The following is a 20167-nucleotide window of genomic DNA, read 5'->3' as shown; positions in this document are numbered from 1 at the left end:
AATTGACTATCCTCGTTACAATGCTCTAAGCTCATATTTTTAGCAAAATATAGCCAAAAGACTTTGTTTAGTCATCTACAACTATAATAGAAAATGACTAACTTTTTTTTTTTTTTTTTTTTTTTTTTTAATGATGGAGAAAAAGGGCTCATATGGCGCCGTATCATTGCCCTAGCCCACCTAATTTTAAGTTGCACAATATTTCTTTTTATTATACTATGTACAATATCTACCAAATTTTAACGGACAATATAAAATACTACCGTATATAAAAACAAAAAAGATGATATTGCATATACAGTGGTAGTTAAAGAATTTTTTTTAGTCATTAAAAAAATTTAATAATAAAGAACTCGAATATATTTAGCTATCAACAAGGGGAAAACACACACACACACACGCACCAAATGCATGAAGTTTTATGATTTTCTTCTACAAGTTTTCATATTTAAATCATTACAAGATTGTTCATTATAGGTTGCCATTATTTATTGCCAATGTAGGTAGGTGTGACCATTTAATTTTCTTAAGTTTATATACAATTTTTATTTTTATGCTGTTGTCATTATCTATTTATCATTATTTTTATAAAAATATTTTAAACTAAATGACAAGATTCAACCCACTGACACTATATTAAATTGATCCACACTCATCTATACATAAATAATACACTAAGGGTTTACTTAACCAATCAAATGCTTAAAAAATTACTAACTTTACTTTTTTTTTTTTCTTGAATCACTAACTTTATAACAAAAAGCTATTGTAACATGATATAACAATACACACACATGTAACAAACCCTTTATATTTCCTAATTATTAAATTTTATATAGTTAAATTATATTTTTACTATATACGTACACATTCATATACATCACAATTCACACAAATAACATTATAAAAAATAATAGTAATATTAACTTATACAATCAGTGTTAGTCTATCAGACACATACTCACATAATATAATATAAATTTATACTAGAAAGAAAGATACTCATAACTCACAAATACAAACTTTGTACTCTTAGAGTAGGAGATGGCGAGATGGTCAAATAGAGAATAGAGATGAGAAGAAATTTATGAGAATGAGGCCAAAGATCAAATTAGAGAAAAATAAAGATCTATGATTTATGTTGTTATTTGATTTTGAGATAGGCTAATATGTGATCAACGTGTGCAAAAATATTTTTAAAAGTAAATTAAACTAATGAAATATATCTTTTATATATATATATATATATATATATATATATATATATATATATATATATATATATATATATTCAAGTCAGGGGCTTCAATTTAACCTCTTGAACATAAAATGGTGCCCCCCTGATTGCACGATTTAATATTTTATATTAATCAATGAACAATTTTTTTTTGAGGAAAAATGGATGAACAGTTAAAATTAGATAAGTGTGGTATGAAAATAGTGGTATAACTAAGATTAATCTTAGTTATACCACTATTTGACTTTAATTAGAAGTAAATTATAATCTAAGTGTGGTATGAAAATATTTGACTTTAATTAGAAGTAATTATTTCTTCGTACACTTATATACATAGATTATACATGCACACAATTTATACGTATATCTATACACATATACATATAATTAAAGCTAATGTGTACAATAATTAAATGCCACTCATTTGAATATTAAGTGGTTTAGTTTCAAAAAAAAAAAAAAAAATTAAGTGGTTTTTTTAAACATTTGAATAAGTTGTGCTGCAACATTTCATGGTCAAAATTTCACTTATAATTCTTATAAAATGATCAAAGTATGACAAATATAAATCACATGGTAACCAAATTCTTAAACATTATGTCAACACCGGATTTCAGCCTTGACATCTACAGATTGAGGTCTTGGTGACATATGTATATAATGACTAGTGCGTGACATTTGGGGTGATATGTGTGCATGGGGAAATTATTGCGTACTCCCTCCTTTCACATGAATGGTGGGTCTCATTAATTAAATTCATGGTGGGATCCACCATTCATGTGAGAGGAGGGAGTATGCATTTATAGTACTCCGGGAGTACCTAATAATTTTTCGTGTGCATGAGCGTGCCTTTCATTTCTTATTCATTTTAAGGAGTTGCCATCAATTAATTGATTTTCTAAGTTGTAATTGGTCACCTCTAAGTTTAATTTTTTTTTACCTAATTTAGCAAAGAAAAACCTAAGGGCTTATAAAGCTAAAATGGAATATAAAAAAATGTCTTGACCTAGAAGACATAGACTCTCCAAAGCTCAGTTACATGTGGAGCAAGTTTTAGACACCCTCAGAACACTCATCTTTTGAAATTACCTTATTTTGAATACGTTCCTGTAATTCACTATTTGAAAGGTTACTTAAACGTTTGGCATTTGATGAAAACATTTTAAATATCCTTTCGGTATTTTAGGAAAATATGATTTTTGTTTTTGTGTCCATTTAAGAATTACTTATTTTCAGCAGCTTATTTGTATAATTAATGTGAGACCAAAATTAAATCTAGCTTCTTTTTTTTTTTAATAAAAAAAGATGAAACATATTTGGAATGAAGCTAATACAAAAAGTAGTGTAAGACCTGTGGGGAGTAAAAAGACCCTGATGGGTATATGGGCCTTTGGGCCATGCTAAGGAAGGCCGACCTGCTCCTGGATTTAGAACTTGTTAGTACTATGGGTCGGCCCATACGCCGAGGATTCGAGGGTACAGCCGAGGATGATTTTTCCCCTCGAACGGACATCGGAGATTCCGAGACTTCATTGTAAAGGTTAGGGAATGACACGGTGAAGGCCAATGGTAAAAGGGGGTGAACCCTTGAATGTCCTAGAAGCATCGATGCTAGAGAAATACCAAGGATAAAGGCTGCCACATCCACATTAGAGACCCTGCACCTACCACCCTGGCCGCATTAATGGGGAAGTGACACCTGAACAGTGGAAGGGAAACTTCTGGTTACTATTCAAAGGCACTGAGAAAAGAAATATCTAGGCTAAGGGGGAATTGGGGCAACACGTGTACAAAGTATCAAAAAGAAGAGTATTTAAGGAGCAACCTAGAACTGAAAATGGGGACGGACTACTTTGTAATCTAAAAGGAAAAGAAAAAAGAGGAAGAGATAATCTAAGAAAACTCTTGGCTTACGTCCGAGGAGGTTAATTTACAATATTCCCCATTGTTTTCGAGTGTTTGCAATCTTTGGCTTGTCATTTAATCCTCACACACTTCTAACCTGGGTTTCAAGCCCACACTCTACAAATTCATATTGTTTAAGGCTCATTGGGCCTGAGCCCGTAACTGTTCTTGGGGCCAGGTGCAATTGTGCACTTACAATTGGCACCGTCTGTGGGAATCTAGTCTAGAAGAGGTAGGAATATTATGGCAGGCTTAGGCTCTCACCATGCAGAGTCGCAGGGATCACAACCGGAGGATCATTTCGAGCGTCTTGAACGTCGAAGGGATCGTGAAGGGAGTGTCTATACAGAATACCCAGGCGCTAGCCATACTCATGGCGGGGGTAGCACCACCCACGAGGAGGGTTCTAAATCCATGCAGAAGGAAATCAATCGTTTGAAGAGAAAGTTGCGCCGTGCTAAACGTAAGTTTTCACCGTCCTCGTCTAATTCTTCTTCGGAGAAGGATAGGGGAGGTGGCTACAGCTCAAGATCGCGCTCCCCCACCAGTGCAACGTCCTCCGGTGAGGAGGACGACCAGCTAACCCGCAGACATAAGAAGCTTCGTTCTAGGGGCTTAGGCAACGATACTATGAGTAGGGCGTTGCACCAACTCTCTAAATCTCTGTTTTTACGGAGGATTGAGAGGGGGAGGCTTCCCAGAAGGTTCACCCAGCCCACCTTTACCATCTATAATGGCCGGACTGATCCGGTGGAGCACGTGAGTCACTTCAACCAGAGGATGGCAGTGCATTCTCACAATGAGACTCTGATGTGTAAAGTTTTCCCCTCCAGTTTGGGACCTGTGGCTATGAGATGGTTTAACGGTCTCAAATCGGGGTCTGTAGGCTCATTCAGGGAGCTAACTAGGGCATTCGCTTCGCGGTTCATTACGTGTAGCAGAGTCCCTCGGCCATTGGACTCGTTGCTATCCATGGACATGAAGGAAGGGGAGACGCTGAAGGCATACTCCGACCGATACTGGGAAATGTTTAACGAAATAGATGGTGATTTTGATGAGGTGGCGCTTAATACCTTTAAGGTAGGTCTTCCTACTGACCACGACCTAAGAAAGTCTTTGACGAAAAAGCCCGTCCGCAGCGTACGTCTCCTTATGGATCGTATTGATGAGTACAAAAGGGTAGAGGAAGACCAGCAGCAGGGGAAGGGAAAGGAGAAGGTTATCCCGCAGGAGAGAAGGGATTTCAGGTCGGACAGATATCACAACAACAAGCCGAGGAGGGATTACTTCGGGCAATTCGGCTCGGCAGCACCTCAGGCTGTCAATACTGTGTTCCGAGAACCAGTGCATCAGTTACTGGAGAAAGTTCGTAAAGAGCCCTTCTTCAGATGGCCCAGTAAGATGGCAGGGGACCCTGCGAAAAGAAACCAAAACCTCTTTTGTCAGTACCATCAGGATGTGGGCCACACTACCGAGAACTGTCGGATCTTGTGGAACCATCTGGAACAACTCGTCAGTGAGGGAAAGTTGAAGCAGCACTTGTGTCAGCCCACCGGGCAGGTCAGTCAAGTTGGCTCAAACAACCAGAGGAACAATTCATCTCGGCCAGCATTGGGAACAATTAATGTTATCTTCGCTGCACCTGGTAGGACCGGCTCAGGTCCCACTAGGGTGATGGCGGTTTCCCATCCTCAGGCCGAGGATGTGGGCTGCAGGCCGAAGAGGTTGAAGGGCACTTTGCCCGTCTTAGGTTTCTCCGAGGATGACAAGGTAGGGACTATTCAGCCCCATGACGATGCTCTTGTGGTCACCCTCAGGATAGGGAACTATGATGTGAGGAGGGTGATGATAGATCAGGGCAGCGGTGCAGATATCATGTACCCTGATCTATTTAAGGGGCTAAGGTTGGAGTTGGAAGATCTAACTCCTTACGACTCCCCACTTATAAGCTTTGAAGGGAGAGCCGTTGTGCCGAAGGGACAGATTCGTTTACCCGTTCAATCCGGCACAGAAACGGTTGAGGTGGATTTCATTGTGGTTGACGCGTACTCTCCATATACAGCCATCCTCGCCAGGCCATGGCTGCACGCTCTGGGAGCTGTCTCCTCTACCTTGCACGTTAAGGTTAAATTCCCCTCGGGGGAGCATGTTGAGGAAATCCTCGGCAGCCAGGTAGTGGCCAGGCAATGCATATCGGCCGCGGTGCTTCGTCAGTCAGAAATTGAGTCATCAACTTTGCCCATCCAGGAGTCATAGCAATTAACAGCTCCGGAGGCACTTGGAGCGATGACAGGAGATGAGGCTGTTTGTGAGGAGTTAGAGAAGTTTGTAATAGCAGATGATCCAGAGAGGTTCTTCCAAGTTGGCATACGTTTGCCACACCAAGAGAAGATGGAGTTGTTGGAATTTCTGAAGAATAATATAGATGTCTTTGCGTGGGACCCCTATGAGGCTCCAGGCGTAGATCCGAGCTTCATTTGTCATCGTTTAAATGTCAATCCTGCCATTGTTCCGAGGAGGCAGCCACCTCGGCGATCTTCCAGAGAACATTCTGAGGCTGTGAAGGAAGAGGTTCTTAAACTCAAAAGGGCGGGGGCTATCAAAGAAGTTTTCTACCCTGAATGGTTGGCTCATACTGTTGTTGTTAAAAAGAAGAACGGCAAATGGAGAGTGTGTGTAGACTTTACTGATCTGAATAAGGCCTGTCCTAAAGATTCGTTCCCAATACCACGTATTGATCAACTGGTAGATGCTACTTTCGGCCATCCTCGGATGAGTTTCTTGGACGCCTTCCAGGGTTACCACCAAATTCCCTTGGCGTTGGAGGATCAGGAGAAAACTGCTTTCATTACTCCAACTGGGAACTATCATTATAAGGTCATGCCATTTGGGTTAAAAAATGCTGGGGCTACTTACCAAAGAATGATGACCCGAATGTTTGAACAGCAACTGGGGAAAACCATTGAAGTATACGTGGATGATATGGTGGTGAAGAGTAAGACAGTACCTTCACACATGTCAGATCTGGCCGACACCTTCCAGATGCTAAGAAAGTATAAGCTGCGCCTTAACGCCTCCAAGTGTTCTTTTGGCGTGGGGTCTGGAAAGTTCTTGGGATATATGATTACTCATAGGGGCATAGAGGTAAACCCAGTGCAGGTTAAGGCTATTCAGAATTTGCAGCTGCCTCGGAACCCAAAAGAGATCCAGAAATTGACCAGAATGATTGCTGCGTTGAATAGATTTATTTCTCGGTCAGTTGATCGGTGCCGTCCTTTCTTTCAGTTGTTGAACAAATGGAAAGGGTTTCAATGGACCGAGGACTGCGAGTTAGCTTTCCAACAGCTTAAGCAATATCTTTCTCGGCCACCCATTTTGTCTCGTCCCCAGGCGGGCGAGGTTTTGTTCGCCTATTTGGCAGTGGCCGTCCATGCGGTGAGCCTGGTCCTTATAAGGAATGAAAGCGGGGTGCAAAAACCGGTCTACTATGTTAGTAAGTCTTTGAATGAGGCCGAGGTGCGCTATCTGCCCTTGGAAAAAGCGCTTCTGGCCGTAGTCCATGCCACGCGCAAACTTCCTCATTATTTCCAGTCTCATACTGTGGTTGTTCTGACTCAATTGCCTCTTAAGGCGGTGTTACGCAGTGCTGATTACTCTGGCAGGGTGGCAAAATGGGGAACCATTTTGGGAGCCTTTGATGTCAAGTACAAGCCTCGCACCTTGGTGAAGGGCCAGGTCCTCGCTGACTTGGTGGCGGAGTTTACCGAACCATTGTTAGAAGAAACTCCAAAAGAAGCAAACATGGGTGAAAAATCAGTTGGTGTGATCACGGCCGCAGTGCCCTCGGCTTGGAGAGTGTATGTGGATGGGGCTGCTAATCAGAGAGGGTCTGGTGTTGGACTTGTTCTAATGTCCCCTGAAGGAATTGTCTTCAAAAAATCTTTGAGATTGGCATTCTCGGCTACTAACAATGAGGCCGAATATGAAGCAGTCTTGGTAGGCATGCAGATGGTACGTAAGATGGGTGGGAAGGAAATTCATGTCTTCTCAGACTCTCAACTGGTGGTCGGCCAGGTCACAGGGACCATGGAGGCTAGAGATCCAAGGATGCAGGAATATTTGGCCCAGATCAAGCGCCAGCAAACTGAATTTGACTCCTTCGCATTAACTCATATCTCTCGGAGCGGAAACACCCATGCAGACTCCTTAGCTATGCTGGCAACGTCCTCGGCTCAAGGTTTACCTCGGGTTATCCTCGTTGAGGATTTACTAGAACCCTCTCTTGTCATTACCAATGCGCCTCGCATCCATCTGATAAGGTCTGGGCCTAGTTGGATTGACCCAGTTACAGCTTTTCTTAAAAATGATATCCTTCCTGAGGAAAAATCTGAAGTAGAAAAGAAACGTCGAAAGGCGCCACGTTTCTGGTTGTCCGAGGACCAGAAGCTGTATAAACGATCCTTTTCAAGACCGTACTTGTTGTGTGTGCATCCCGAATCAACAGAAGCATTACTGGAGGAATTGCATGAAGGAATTTGTGGGAGCCACACTGGGGGAAGGTCCTTAGCTCATAGAGCCCTGACTCAGGGTTATTGGTGGCCCAATATGCAGAGGGAGGCTCAGGACTATGCCAAAAAATGTGATCAATGCCAGAGGTTAGCCCCTAATATTCATCAACCTGGAGGGGTTCTCAACCCTCTCTCTAGTCCTTGGCCTTTCGCACAATGGGGATTGGACATAGTAGGGCCATTTCCGAGGGCTGCAGGAAACAAAAGATGGCTGCTCGTAGGGACAGACTACTTTACTAAGTGGGTTGAAGCTGAGCCTTTAGCTAATATTCGAGATGTTGATTCCAAGAAATTTATCTGGAAAAATATTGTCACTAGATTTGGTATACCACATACACTTGTCTCAGACAATGGCGTTCAATTTGACAGCAAGGCCTTTAGGCAATATTGTGGTGACATGGGTATCATAAATAGATACTCTACCCTAGCTTATCCTCAGGGAAATGGGCCACTTACACCTGGTGATCTTGTACTAAGGAAAGTTGTGGGCACTTCTAAGAACCCAGCTTGGGGTAAACTAGGGCCCAACTGGGAGGGCCTCTATCGCATTGTTTCAGTGGCAGGCATAGGGTCATATCGGCTAGCTGATCTAGATGAAAAAATTGTACCACGCCCATGGAATGTAAATAATCTTAGAAGGTATTATTATTAATGAAATTCGCTTTTGTCAGCTAACATTTCAAAGTTATGAGTATCTCTAACGCTTAAAGCTATCATTTTTAAGAATCAAACAGAAACTTGGTTAAGTGCAGTCCTCGGACCACAAACCTTGTGGAAATTGATGTCTTGTCATTTGTTAAACAGAACCTTAGTTAGGCCGGGTCCTCGGACCTCCTGCTTTGGGAAAATTAACATTTGAGGTTATCATTTTTAAGAATCAAACAGAAACTTGGTTAAGTGCAGTCCTCGGACCACAAACCTTGTGAAAATTGATGTCTTGTCATTTGTTAAACAGAACCTTAGTTAGGCCGGGTCCTCGGACCTCCTGCTTTGGGAAAATTAACATTTGAGGTTATCATTTTTAAGAATCAAACAGAAACTTGGTTAAGTGCAGTCCTCGGACCACAAACCTTGTGGAAATTGATGTCTTGTCATTTGTTAAACAGAACCTTAGTTAGGCCGGGTCCTCGGACCTCCTGCTTTGGGAAAATTAACATTTGAGGTTATCATTTTTAAGAATCAAACAGAAACTTGGTTAAGTGCAGTCCTCGGACCACAAACCTTGTGGAAATTGATGTCTTGTCATTTGTTAAACAAAACCTCAGTTAGGCCGGGTCCTCGGACCTCCTGCTTTGGGAAAATTAACATTTGAGGTTATCATTTTTAAGAATCAAACAGAAACTTGGTTAAGTGCAGTCCTCGGACCACAAACCTTGTGGAAATTGATGTCTTGTCATTTGTTAAACAAAACCTCAGTTAGGCCGGGTCCTCGGACCTCCTGCTTTGGGAAAATTAACATTTGAGGTTATCATTTTTAAGAATCAAACAGAAACTTGGTTAAGTGCAGTCCTCGGACCACAAACCTTGTGGAAATTGATGTCTTGTCATTTGTTAAACAGAACCTTAGTTATGCCGGGTCTTCGGACCTCCTGCTTTGGGAAATTTAACATTTGAAGTTACAATTTTTAAGAATCAAACGGAAAATTGGTTAAGTCTTATCTTCGGACCACGACTTTGATCAAAGTTAACTCCTTATTATGTCTGGGTGTTAATGCGTTACTGTTTATTAACTCGGATCTTAAGTTTTATATCTTTAAGTGTTAAGCAAATTTGTATAAGGAATGGTCCTCGGACCTTACATCCTACTAGAAACGGTGCTATACATTACAAGGGTTTGATCATTATATGAGGTCTTTTCTTCTTTTTAATCAAGGCATTATTTAAATATCTCAAACATGTCACCTTCTGTTAAGTCTTTGATAACATGCGCATGATTATGTGGAAGTTATGATTGTGCAATCCTTGGAGTTATATTTGTTTACTCTGAGAAACTTTTGCTATGTATTAATGGGAAACTTTTGCGATAAGTATAAAAAGAATAAAGTAAAAACAGGTGCAACACGAGTGAAAATCAAATAAAGTTGTTCTTCATTAATCATTTGGACATGCATTACATATAAAGGCTGAACATGGAGAAAAAGAAGCCCTAAGCTAGGTCCTAAGCTTTTGGAGGAGGATCTTGCTGAGAAGTGTTGGTTCCCTCTGTCTCTTTCAGCTCCAACTCAAAAGGAGACAGAACCTTTTTTCCTTTGTCTGCTACTTTTGTTGGAGGGACATCGGATTCCATGGCTTGGCTAAGGCCCTTCTCGGCATCTCCGCCTCCTTCCTTGTCTTTATTGGAACCCAAAGGTTCTGTAGGATCTGGAATTGGCTTCGGGACCATGGGAGGAAGAGCAGGAAGAGTTGTCTCAGGGGTAGGATTAGCAGCAGGAGCCTCTTCAATCTCCTGTATCTCTAGGGGAAGCCAAACGTTCTCGGACTTCCTCAGATCCGAAGATAGAGGAACTCCTGCTATGTTTAAAGCTTCCCCCCAGACTTTCTGACAATACTCCTGGCATAAAGCCGCGAAGTCCTCTGTCAGCTGCTCCTCGGTGATTGCTACCGCTTCCTCGAAACTCGCCTGCTTGGCAGCTTGTAAAGAGAGTTGGAATGAGCTGGCTTCTTCCTTCATCAGCGCAAGTTCTTTTTCCAAATCCGAGCGTTCCCGTTGGACTCGGGCGAGCTCATCATCTTTTTCGCGAAGGACCTTGCGCTGCCCTTCTATCTGGGTCTTCATAGTCTTCAAGTTTGACTCGACCCCATTTTTCTCTCTCCTTATCTCAGCCACCTCCGAGGTAAGCTTTTCATTCTCAGCAATAGCTGTGCCCAAGGACTTCTCTGTCTCCAGCCTAATCTCCAGCTCAGTCCTGGCCTTCTTCCGAGTGTCTTCTATAAATTTCTCGGCTACAAAGACCTCCTGAATGGCCTGTAACAAAGTGTGATGGAATCAGAAGTAGTAAACAAACTTATGAATATTGTTAAAAGTGGAATCTTCCTAAAAATGGGTAAACTTACTAGCGCTAAATCCCTTTTTAAAGAGAGGAATAGTTGTGGCTGGCTCATTTTTTCCAAGGTCTCCATGTCCTTGGGCAACAGAAGAGGGCGCTCCAACACTTCGGCCAAGTGGTGGGCATGGCCTTGTTGAACTGCCCTTATACTGGATTGACTGGAGATGGGTGCGCCGTCCAGTCTTAAGTCGGGGGACCAGGTGGTCGGTGCTCGGCGCACTTCGGCCTCGTCCCTGATTTCCCCGCTTTCAACTGAGCGGGCCCTACCCTTGCCTTTGTCCAGCTTCTGCTGCTGAACCGGTGGGAGTTGTTGTCGTGGTTTCTTGGGGTCCTTATTGATCGTCCCCTCAATATCCCCCTTTCTCTTCTTCTTGGGATCCTCGGCTGGAAGTTTTGGCTCAGCTGGAGGAGGGGGAGGTGGCAAAGATGGGGGAACTTGGGACGTCCCCGTCTTTTTCTCCATAACCTTCGCAGCTCTATTGGTTAGGAGACCCTTCATCCTGCCCATGTCTTCCTCGGATTCGTCCTCGGGTAGGGCAACTACCAATCCTGCAATTCCAGAGGCCTCGGTGGCTTCTTCCTCCTCGTCGGAAAGCACGACGAACTGATTCCCTCGAGGTCTCTCGGTGTCTTCAAAATGGAATTGATCTATCTCTTCGTCTAGTGTATGTGAAGAAGACACCCGCTCTTCTGGAATAATAGTTGCTTGAGAGTGCACGGCGAGGGGAATTGCCACTATGGGTTGGTTGTACAAGACGGTGTGAGGGGCGTCAGGGAGCTCGCGGTCGTCCAAAAAGTGGGGCCGGGCTACGTTTATTCTCCTTCGTCTTCGGTCACCATCAATTATGGCGTTCTCTATCTCCTAGAAGTCCGAGGATATGGGAGTGTACCCCAGAATGAGATGAGCAGCCCTGAGTTGTAAGTCTTCGCTAACGAACACCTCGGAGCGAAGTACTCGGTTTAGGTCTGCGATGTTACAGTGACTCAAACGAGGGCGCACGTGTTGCTTATCTGCAAAAAGACGTCAAAACAAACAAGCCTGATCAGATTCACACAGATATGTAATAAGTTTAAGTAATTATGAATACTCATTTTTGTGTGTGTTAGAGGAAGTTGTGTTGTGGGGAGATTAATCCTATGGCATCGCACCTGGGTCCCCCCACTCAACTGGGCAGTGGAGGCCATCGTGCCAGTTCCCAGAGACGATCAGGTGGTCGTCCTTCATGCCTTTGTTGGATTTGGGCAGACAGGAGATTAACCTAACGACACTAGAACGGGACTTAATGTAGTAACCTACATTGGAGAGTTTATGGGACTCGTACAGAAAAACGACATCATGCCAGGAGAGGTTTAGACCCATTTGCTCGTTTAGAGCATCGACGCTACCCAAAACTCTAAAAACGTTTGGGAGGCACTGATCGGGACACAACCGGTGGTTGCGAAGGTACTCCCTAGTTACAGGTTTCATTGGGAGGGTCATCCCACCCTCTATAAAAGCTATCATTGGGATGATAACCTCTCCCTCTTTCCTAGAATCGGCCACGGCTTCCGCCGGACAATATTCTAGACCTACGTCGCTGGGAATACGGTACTTGGCCCTAAAGCCTTCCATCCCAGCGGCGGTATCAACTAGACACTTGAATCTTCCCATTACAGAGGAACGAAAGGTTAAACTCTAAGAGGGAGAATGCTTATAGTGACAGCCGAGGACAAGGACCGAGGAGAAAAGGTTAAGAATAGAAAGAACAAGAACTTACAAAGTTGAAGGTGTGCAAATTTCCACGGTTTTCTGCAGGTAAAGTATGATGGCTGATGTTATGATGGGATTAACCCCTGGGGAATTAAATGAAGGCGCAGGTTCCCGAAGCGTCACGGCGTGCGGAAAAGCGGCCTCGAAATTATATTTGTCCCGCCCAAATTTTCGTGGAGTAACAAGGGCCTTTGGATGCCCATCTCGCCGTTGAACGTGGGGGACAAAGTGTAACTTACAGTAATAAATGCGCGCATTTTTGAAAATAAAACCGCCAAGTGGCATCTTCTGGGACGCGAAACGATTTCCACACGTGCCATCACTCACAAAGTGTGTGGAGTAGGTTCTTGTCAGATCAAAACCCTATTTTTCTCCTCGGACGTCGAAAATTAGAGTTTTGAGGGGCTATTATGGGGAGTAAAAAGACCCTGATGGGTATATGGGCCTTTGGGCCATGCTGAGGAAGGCCGACCTGCTCCTGGATTTAGAACTTGTTAGTACTATGGGTCGGCCCATACGCCGAGGATCCGAGGGTACAGCCGAGGATGATTTTTCCCCTCGAACGGACATCGGAGATTCCGGGACTTCATTGTAAAGGTTAGGGAATGACACGGTGAAGGCCAATGGTAAAAGGGGGTGAACCCTTGAATGTCTTAGAAGCATCGATGCTAGAGAAATACTAAGGATAAAGGCTGCCACATCCACATTAGAGACCCTGCACCTACCACCCTGGCCGCATTAATGGGGAAGTGACACCTAAACAGTGGAAGGGAAACTTCTGGTTACTATTCAAAGGCACTGAGAAAAGAAATATCTAGGCTAAGGGGGAATTGGGGCAACACGTGTACAAAGTATCAAAAAGAAGAGTATTTAAGGAGCAACCTAGAACTGAAAATGGGGACGGACTACTTTGTAATCTAAAAGGAAAAGAAAAAAGAGGAAGAGATAATCTAAGAACAACTCTTGGCTTACGTCCGAGGAGGTTAATTTACAATATTCCCCGTTGTTTTCGAGTGTTTGCAATCTTTGGCTTGTCATTTAATCCTCACACACTTCTAACCTGGGTTTCAAGCCCACACTCTACAAATTCATATTGTTTAAGGCTCATTGGGCCTGAGCTCGTAACTGTTCTTGGGGCCAGGTGCAATTATGCACTTACAAGACCCGTAAATGGTAAATAATTTAAGCAAAAAGCTAACTTATAATTTGTTGCCAAACTCACTCAAAAAGTGTTCCACTTTTGAAAAGAGGAAATTCCATGGTTATTTTGAAAAAGAAAAGTTTATTTTGAGTAAGGAAATTTATTTTCAAAGAGGTGAAAAGTTCCCTTCGAAAAGGAAAAACAAAAAGAGGTGAAAAGTTCAAAGGAATTTTGGAAAAGTAATTTTGTTTTCAAAGAACAAATATGCCATGATTTTCTTGGGAAAAAAAATTCAAAGAAAAGACCACTGATTTTATGAACATTTTTCAAAACAATATCTCATGAGTCTTTGAAAAGTTTTCTTTAAATGAAAAGGCTCCATGAGTTTCTGGGAAACGTATATATATTTGTAAGGTAACTTAAAATTTTGGCATTTGGATTTTTGGAATAGGTTTAATTTAAAACTATTTTGAAATATGCATGCTTCAATCAAATATTTGTTTGTGGTTCCCAAAAAAAAAAAAAAAGTTTGAAAAATAAGTGGCATTTTTTAATTACATATGACTCCTCTCTCTTTTTTTTTTTTTTTAATTTTTTTTATTAATTTTATAAATTTTTCATGTGAGAAATTTTATTTTATTTAAAATTTTTTTTTTTACTAGTTTGAATTTTGAAGTTTGAATACATTCTTAAGCATATTCATCCAATTTCGAACATACATACATTTATTCATCACAAGCAGAGATTATATTACATGATAGCTAGAGAGTCACACAAAATACAAAAAGTACTACACCCATGATAAAGAGATACATAATAATGCATACATAGCCATACCCACACATAATTGATATATATAAACCCATCAAATGATCGATGATTCCATTCTCTAGTTACTTTTGCTCGAGAAATTCGACAACTCCTCGAAGAGCAACATTGGGATCTTCACTCTTCAAAAGTTCCTCAGCGATTTCAGCTGGAGTAACTTTTTTATTCTCCAACAATCCTGCAATCACTTCAAAGAGTTGGTGGTCACCATTGATACCAAGATAGTTAGAAACCAACTGCTTGAACCCATCCATGGTTAAATATGACAAGTGCACATGCACGTCCATGCGGCCTGGGCGCAACAAAGCGGGATCAAGCTTCTCAAGCCTCTCCTTATGATTGGTGGTGAACACAATAATTCGCTCTTCTCCACAGCTTGACCATACTCCATCAATGAAGTTCAATAAACCTGATAATGTGAACTAAAAAAATAACATGATAGTAAATATTGTTATAATGAAATCATAAGATAATGTCATTTGCATTAGCTAGTGTGATATATAGTACTGGTAATGGTTGTTGACATATAGCATCATGACATATGTATTCAGTGGAAGTTGTACTCAACAAATAAAAACCCAATTCCCATGGGTTCTAGGAGAGATGATTTTGGTATGCAACCCAATAGTACAGGCAGGAAAAATCTTCTGCTATGTAGAAACTAATCAGACGTTGACATCATTTTTAAGCTTTAACTTTTAATTTTTATATACAATTTTTTAAAACTTAATTTTTTTTTTTCTTACTTTTTAAAATCTTTTCAAGACACAAGTATACTGTGGCAAACTTTCATAAAAAAAGTTTTCAGCAAAAAAACTAAATAAAATGTTTTCAAACAGACACGGTTGAGTTAACTATCTCATAAATAAAAATTATATCCACATCAAACAAAAACTGGCACACGCGCTTGAGTCATTGAAAAATAGGAATCAGAGGTCCTGAAACTGATAGCTATATTGACAAAATTAAATGAACCGCATTCAATAGCTAGATAGAGATATTGTCAGAAGGAAAGTACCATATATTTGCACTATAATACAAAAGAACTAGTCAAATGATTATGAGAAATTTTAATTATAACATTCTTTCCTATTAAAAATAAGTTATAATCGAAAGCGAGGGTATTTGCTTCACTTATAATCCATTTTAATGTAATAAACATCTAATGTCAGACCTCAGCATACACAACACATTTAGCAGATCAAATCTATCTAAGAATCACACGAAACTGTCGAAAATATATAATAATCTAATTACCACCATACTAGTTTTTATGAGAATAAAGAAAGTTAACCTTTGGCTTTTTCAGAATCAGCTGATCAGAAATTTCCTCTTTCTCTCGATCTTCCAACTTTGCACAATCAATATCCTCAATTACCATTATTGAACGATTAGATGTGGAAAGAAATATCCTTCTCAACGCTGAATCTGAGCGTATGCTTGAAAGGTCCAAATCATAGACATCAAACTTGAGGTAATTAGCCATGGCAGCAATCAAGCTTGATTTACCAGTACCCGGAGGCCCGTAAAGCAAATACCCTCGCTTCCATGCCTTGCCAACTTTCTTATACCACTCCTTTCTATTAATAAATTTGTCCAGATCATCCTTGAGCATCCTCTTCTGCTCTGGGTCCATTGCCAACTTCTCAAATGTAGTTGGGTGTTCAAGAATAATAGAACTCCATTCACGACCAGGTGTACCATGGACGAAATCACGGCTATAAAGCTTTAACACCCTTTCTGCTTGTTGTATAGCCTTAGAACGAGATATTACTTCAGCTAAATAAGACTCTAGCACAACCTCTTTGAGTTTCTTATCAAAGGAAAGCGTAAAATATCTACGACATTCACGGCCATCAAATCCTTTTTCTGCATGTAACTTCCATTTGAGCCCTTTAATGCCTTGAAAGGAATCAATAACCTCTGCTCCCGGTACTATATCAAAGGTTGGCTTCTCTTGCCTAACGGTTTTGCCAACATTGAGACATTTTGATGAATCAACAATCTTGTTACGGAGGTAGGTTGAGGCAACATCATACATTTGATTGTCACTGAGACCACAATCCGTGCGAAAGAAGAGAGTGATTTTAGGCGTACAAAAGTATTCTTCATAGATGGAGAAGAGATTATTGAGGAAGGAGCAAGGTAAGAGGTTTTTTACTAGGGGACATAGTACAATCACACCAGCTGCTGTGATCAAAGATGTAAGCATCTCCATGAAAGTTAACATGGTTTGAAAATTGAGGGTCAATCACCCCTCTTCCAAATCCTGTAAAAATGAAAACGATGCAGTTAAGGATACAATTTTTTACGCTTTGAGGGCTGGAATAGAGAAGTTTGGACACCAAGTATACATTTCTTGGTTTGTCTATGAAAGTTTTGAGTCATTTCACAAGGATGACATCTGCCATAAATTTGTTGGGATAAATCACTATCTATGTGTTAATAAATTTAAATATAACCGTAAGCAAAAAAAAAAAAAAAAAAAAAGCAGATAAGGACCAAGAAAATTACACAAGAACTCATTTCGTGGAAACCCCTCTAACGTAGAGGGACCAATCTATATACTATAATAAAATAGAGAATGCAATGCCCAAGTATATGTTCAAAACTTATTAAGTTCACAATAAATTTGAAAAACATAATAATACCTCACTAGAAACTCCGTGAAACCAAGAACACAACAAGAGATCTCCGCACTGAATAAGGCACTAATTTTTTTTTTCTTTTTTTTTTTTCCTCTTAACACTGCCTGCACTCTACGAATGATTCTCTCTATTAGGTCCCTTTTTATAAACCAGCTGCGTCTCACTATTCTTTTTTTATTTTTTATTTTTTATTTTTTGAAGCCGCGTCTCACTGTTCTTGAGCGTATCTTTCAAGTCTTATCTGAGAGATTGACTGACTTAAAAAGTGTGGAAACGGAGAAGTAATAATTGATGAGAAACTTCCACGTAGTTGAGTGAGATTCCACAGGAATGGTTAAGGCTGTTATCTTATTGATTGCTTGAGCCACTATATTAGTATTAAAAACGAAAGCTAAAAAAAAAAAAAAAAAAAAAAAAATTAAGGACTATTAACTGCCAACCACTACTATCAAGTTACCAAACCTCTTAAGGATAATTTAAAAAAAAAAAATTAGGGGTTTAAATATGATATAAGTTTGAGTAATTTGGTTGGATAATTTTTGTTTTGAGTATATAAGTAGAGAGAATATTTGGTACGCAATATAAAATCATATTCTACCATGGTTTTAAATTATCTATGAGACACATGTATACACACTTGTCCACAGTATGTCTTAATATCACACTATTGATGAGTGAAAGAAGGTAAGAGAGTTGGGCATGCTTTCATTTCGTGGTATACAATCTGTGAACATAACAGAAATTAGTTGATTTTCATGGTCTTGTTACTTTTTTTTTTTCATTTCATGATTTAAAAAAAAATTAATATCCTCGAGAATGCTAAAAAAAAAAAAACTAATTGTTAATATCTCAAAATGTATATGTTTCTTTACTCTAACTTAGTTTGCTTTTTTTTTTTTATATATAATATATGTGCAACTTACTAGTTTGTTTAATTATGGTGTGTGTGTGTGTATATATATATATATCAACATTAATTAACATTATCTTCTAGAGTTGAGCTTCGAGAAAGAAAAGAAAAAAAGAGAAAGGAATGACGTTCCTTTGTTTGGTTAGAAAGAAAAACAAAAGGAAGGAAGAATGAAAGGGAAAAGGGTTTTGTGGAATCCATTATTTTTCCTCTCCTAACATAGGTCTTGAATTTTTTTGTGAAATGACATTTATATCCTTATTAATTTGTAATTTAAAAGGATAGAAGTGTAAAATACATTACATCTTTTTTCTTTTTCCCCCTATTTTCTAAGCGCTTTTTCGTCAAAGGTGGTTAGGAAGTACTTTAATTTCTTTCCCCACTCTTTTTCCTCTCCCTCCCCCTTTTTCCTTTCTCTTCTCTTCCCTCTCCTTCTACTCAACCAAACTTAATCTTACACGGTGTTTGGATATAGGAAAATAAAATGAGAGTTTTATCTTTGATGTGTTTGGATATAGGAAAGAGAGGAAAGAAAAAAAAATATGAGAGTTTTATCTTTCCCTTGTTTGTTTGCAAAGAGAAGAGAAAAGAAAAATGCGTGCTTTTATCTTTGTGCTCTTATTAATGATATGAAAATTCATATATTAGAAGAACAAAGTTTAGTTAGGCTACAATCTTACTCAATAAAATAAACATTACTATATATTTTGAAAATCTAACCGTTGAATTGCATTTTCTTTATACTCTTAATACACATATCAAATTTGATGTCAATCAAATATTTTTTACTAGATGATCTATACGCTTATATTTTATACATAATTTTAAACTATAAAATTTTTTAATTTAAACAATTTATTGATGACGTAACTATTGATCTTTAGTTTTTTAAAAATTTTGCAAGCATAGAGAATATAAGAAGAAGATGTAATCCAATGGTAGATTTGTCAAAATTCATCTCCAATAAAAATATATTGAATAAAATTGTAACCTAAAATTACAACTAATTTTATAGAGAAACCTTATCCATATTAAAATACTTGTAATTTCTTAAAAATGTGAAGTGGTACTGGACCTCATGTAATTAATTCTCTCCCTTCTTTCCATTTCCGCCCAAATTGGGCTGATACCAAAACAGTGGGCCTCACGGAAATATCATTACTCCACCTCATTCACTTTTCTCTACTATTGTACAACTAAACAAAAGAAATGATGTCCCTTTCTTACTCTTCCCTTCTTTTCTCTTCCCTTCTCCCATTTCCAAACATGGGGTTAGTCTTTGAGTTTGAGTTTGCTGACTTAGCATTGTCTCTTGTTGGCTGCAACTTATCATTATCCGCAACTGTTTGCTTTTGAAAATTGGTGTTAAGCTTGTGTTTTTTTTCCCGACTGAGAGTTTGAAAACTGGGAAGTTTAAAGGGAAACAACAGATCTAGAGAAACTTCATCACATTCAAATGCCCACTTCACCATCCCAACGTCATATTAAAATACAAACTATTGCTATCTTCACGGATTCTACCAGCCAACCCCACTCATATAGCGTTTTCAGTGTCAGAATCTTTGAAATAAATAACCCATAGAGCATTTTTTTTTTTTTTCATTTCGAAAGACTTGTATATTATGCCGTAGCCTTCAGCCATGATTTTTTTTTTTTTTAATCATGATAGTTTGCTTGCAGGTTATTTAGTTAAAATTAAAAAAAAAATTGGTGAAAATATGAAAAAAAAATTAAAAAAAAATTAAATGGTATAATAAGACCCATAAATAATATAAAAAAAAAATAATACCTATAAATAATAGTAAAAATAAAATAAAATTATAAATAAGCTAAAAATTTCACCATGTACCAAACGACTTCTAAGTTGACTCCATAGTATGCACCTTCACTTCACCTAGCTAGCTTCAATTCATCAATTGTGGTGTTAGTGGAATCCGTATCTTTTTGTCTTCTCGTGCGGAATTGCGGATGTCCATGCATGTATAATAATATTTACTACTTTTGATTTTTTTAAATGAATAAATATTGATTTAAATTTTTTTTTTTTTTTTTTATCCATGAAGTAAGTGGACGACTTGACTCCATAGCACTTTCCCTTCACCTAGCTACTAGCTTAACTGCTTTTACATCACT

General features: G+C 39.3%; 1 protein-coding gene across 1 annotated transcript; it reads right to left on the bottom strand.

The window, feature by feature from the left end:
- Positions 1 to 14353: 14353 nt before the first annotated feature.
- On the bottom strand, positions 14354 to 17214 carry LOC142642647 (AAA-ATPase At2g18193-like). The gene is made up of 3 exons (XM_075817046.1): positions 17128 to 17214; positions 15771 to 16745; positions 14354 to 14898 (listed from the first exon to the last, which is right to left on the bottom strand). Exons 2-3 carry the CDS (start codon positions 16704 to 16706, stop codon positions 14542 to 14544), a joined length of 1293 nt encoding a protein of 430 aa, XP_075673161.1. The 5' UTR covers positions 16707 to 16745; positions 17128 to 17214; the 3' UTR covers positions 14354 to 14541.
- Positions 17215 to 20167: the final 2953 nt, after the last annotated feature.

This window comes from Castanea sativa, chromosome 7 (genome assembly GCF_040712315.1).
Source record: "Castanea sativa cultivar Marrone di Chiusa Pesio chromosome 7, ASM4071231v1".
NCBI classification, from domain to species: domain Eukaryota; kingdom Viridiplantae; phylum Streptophyta; class Magnoliopsida; order Fagales; family Fagaceae; genus Castanea; species Castanea sativa.
Note: the sequence above shows the minus strand (reverse complement) of the source record. Positions and strands in the feature narration are given on the sequence as shown.

Coding starts and splice junctions, on each gene's coding strand:
- LOC142642647 (XM_075817046.1), bottom strand. CDS start 16,706: ATGTTAACTTTCATGGAGATGCTTACATCTTTGATCACAGCAGCTGGT. Junction 14,899..15,770: donor TGATTCTGAAAAAGCCAAAG/GTTAACTTTCTT, acceptor TTATTTTTTTAG/TTCACATTATCAGGTTTATT.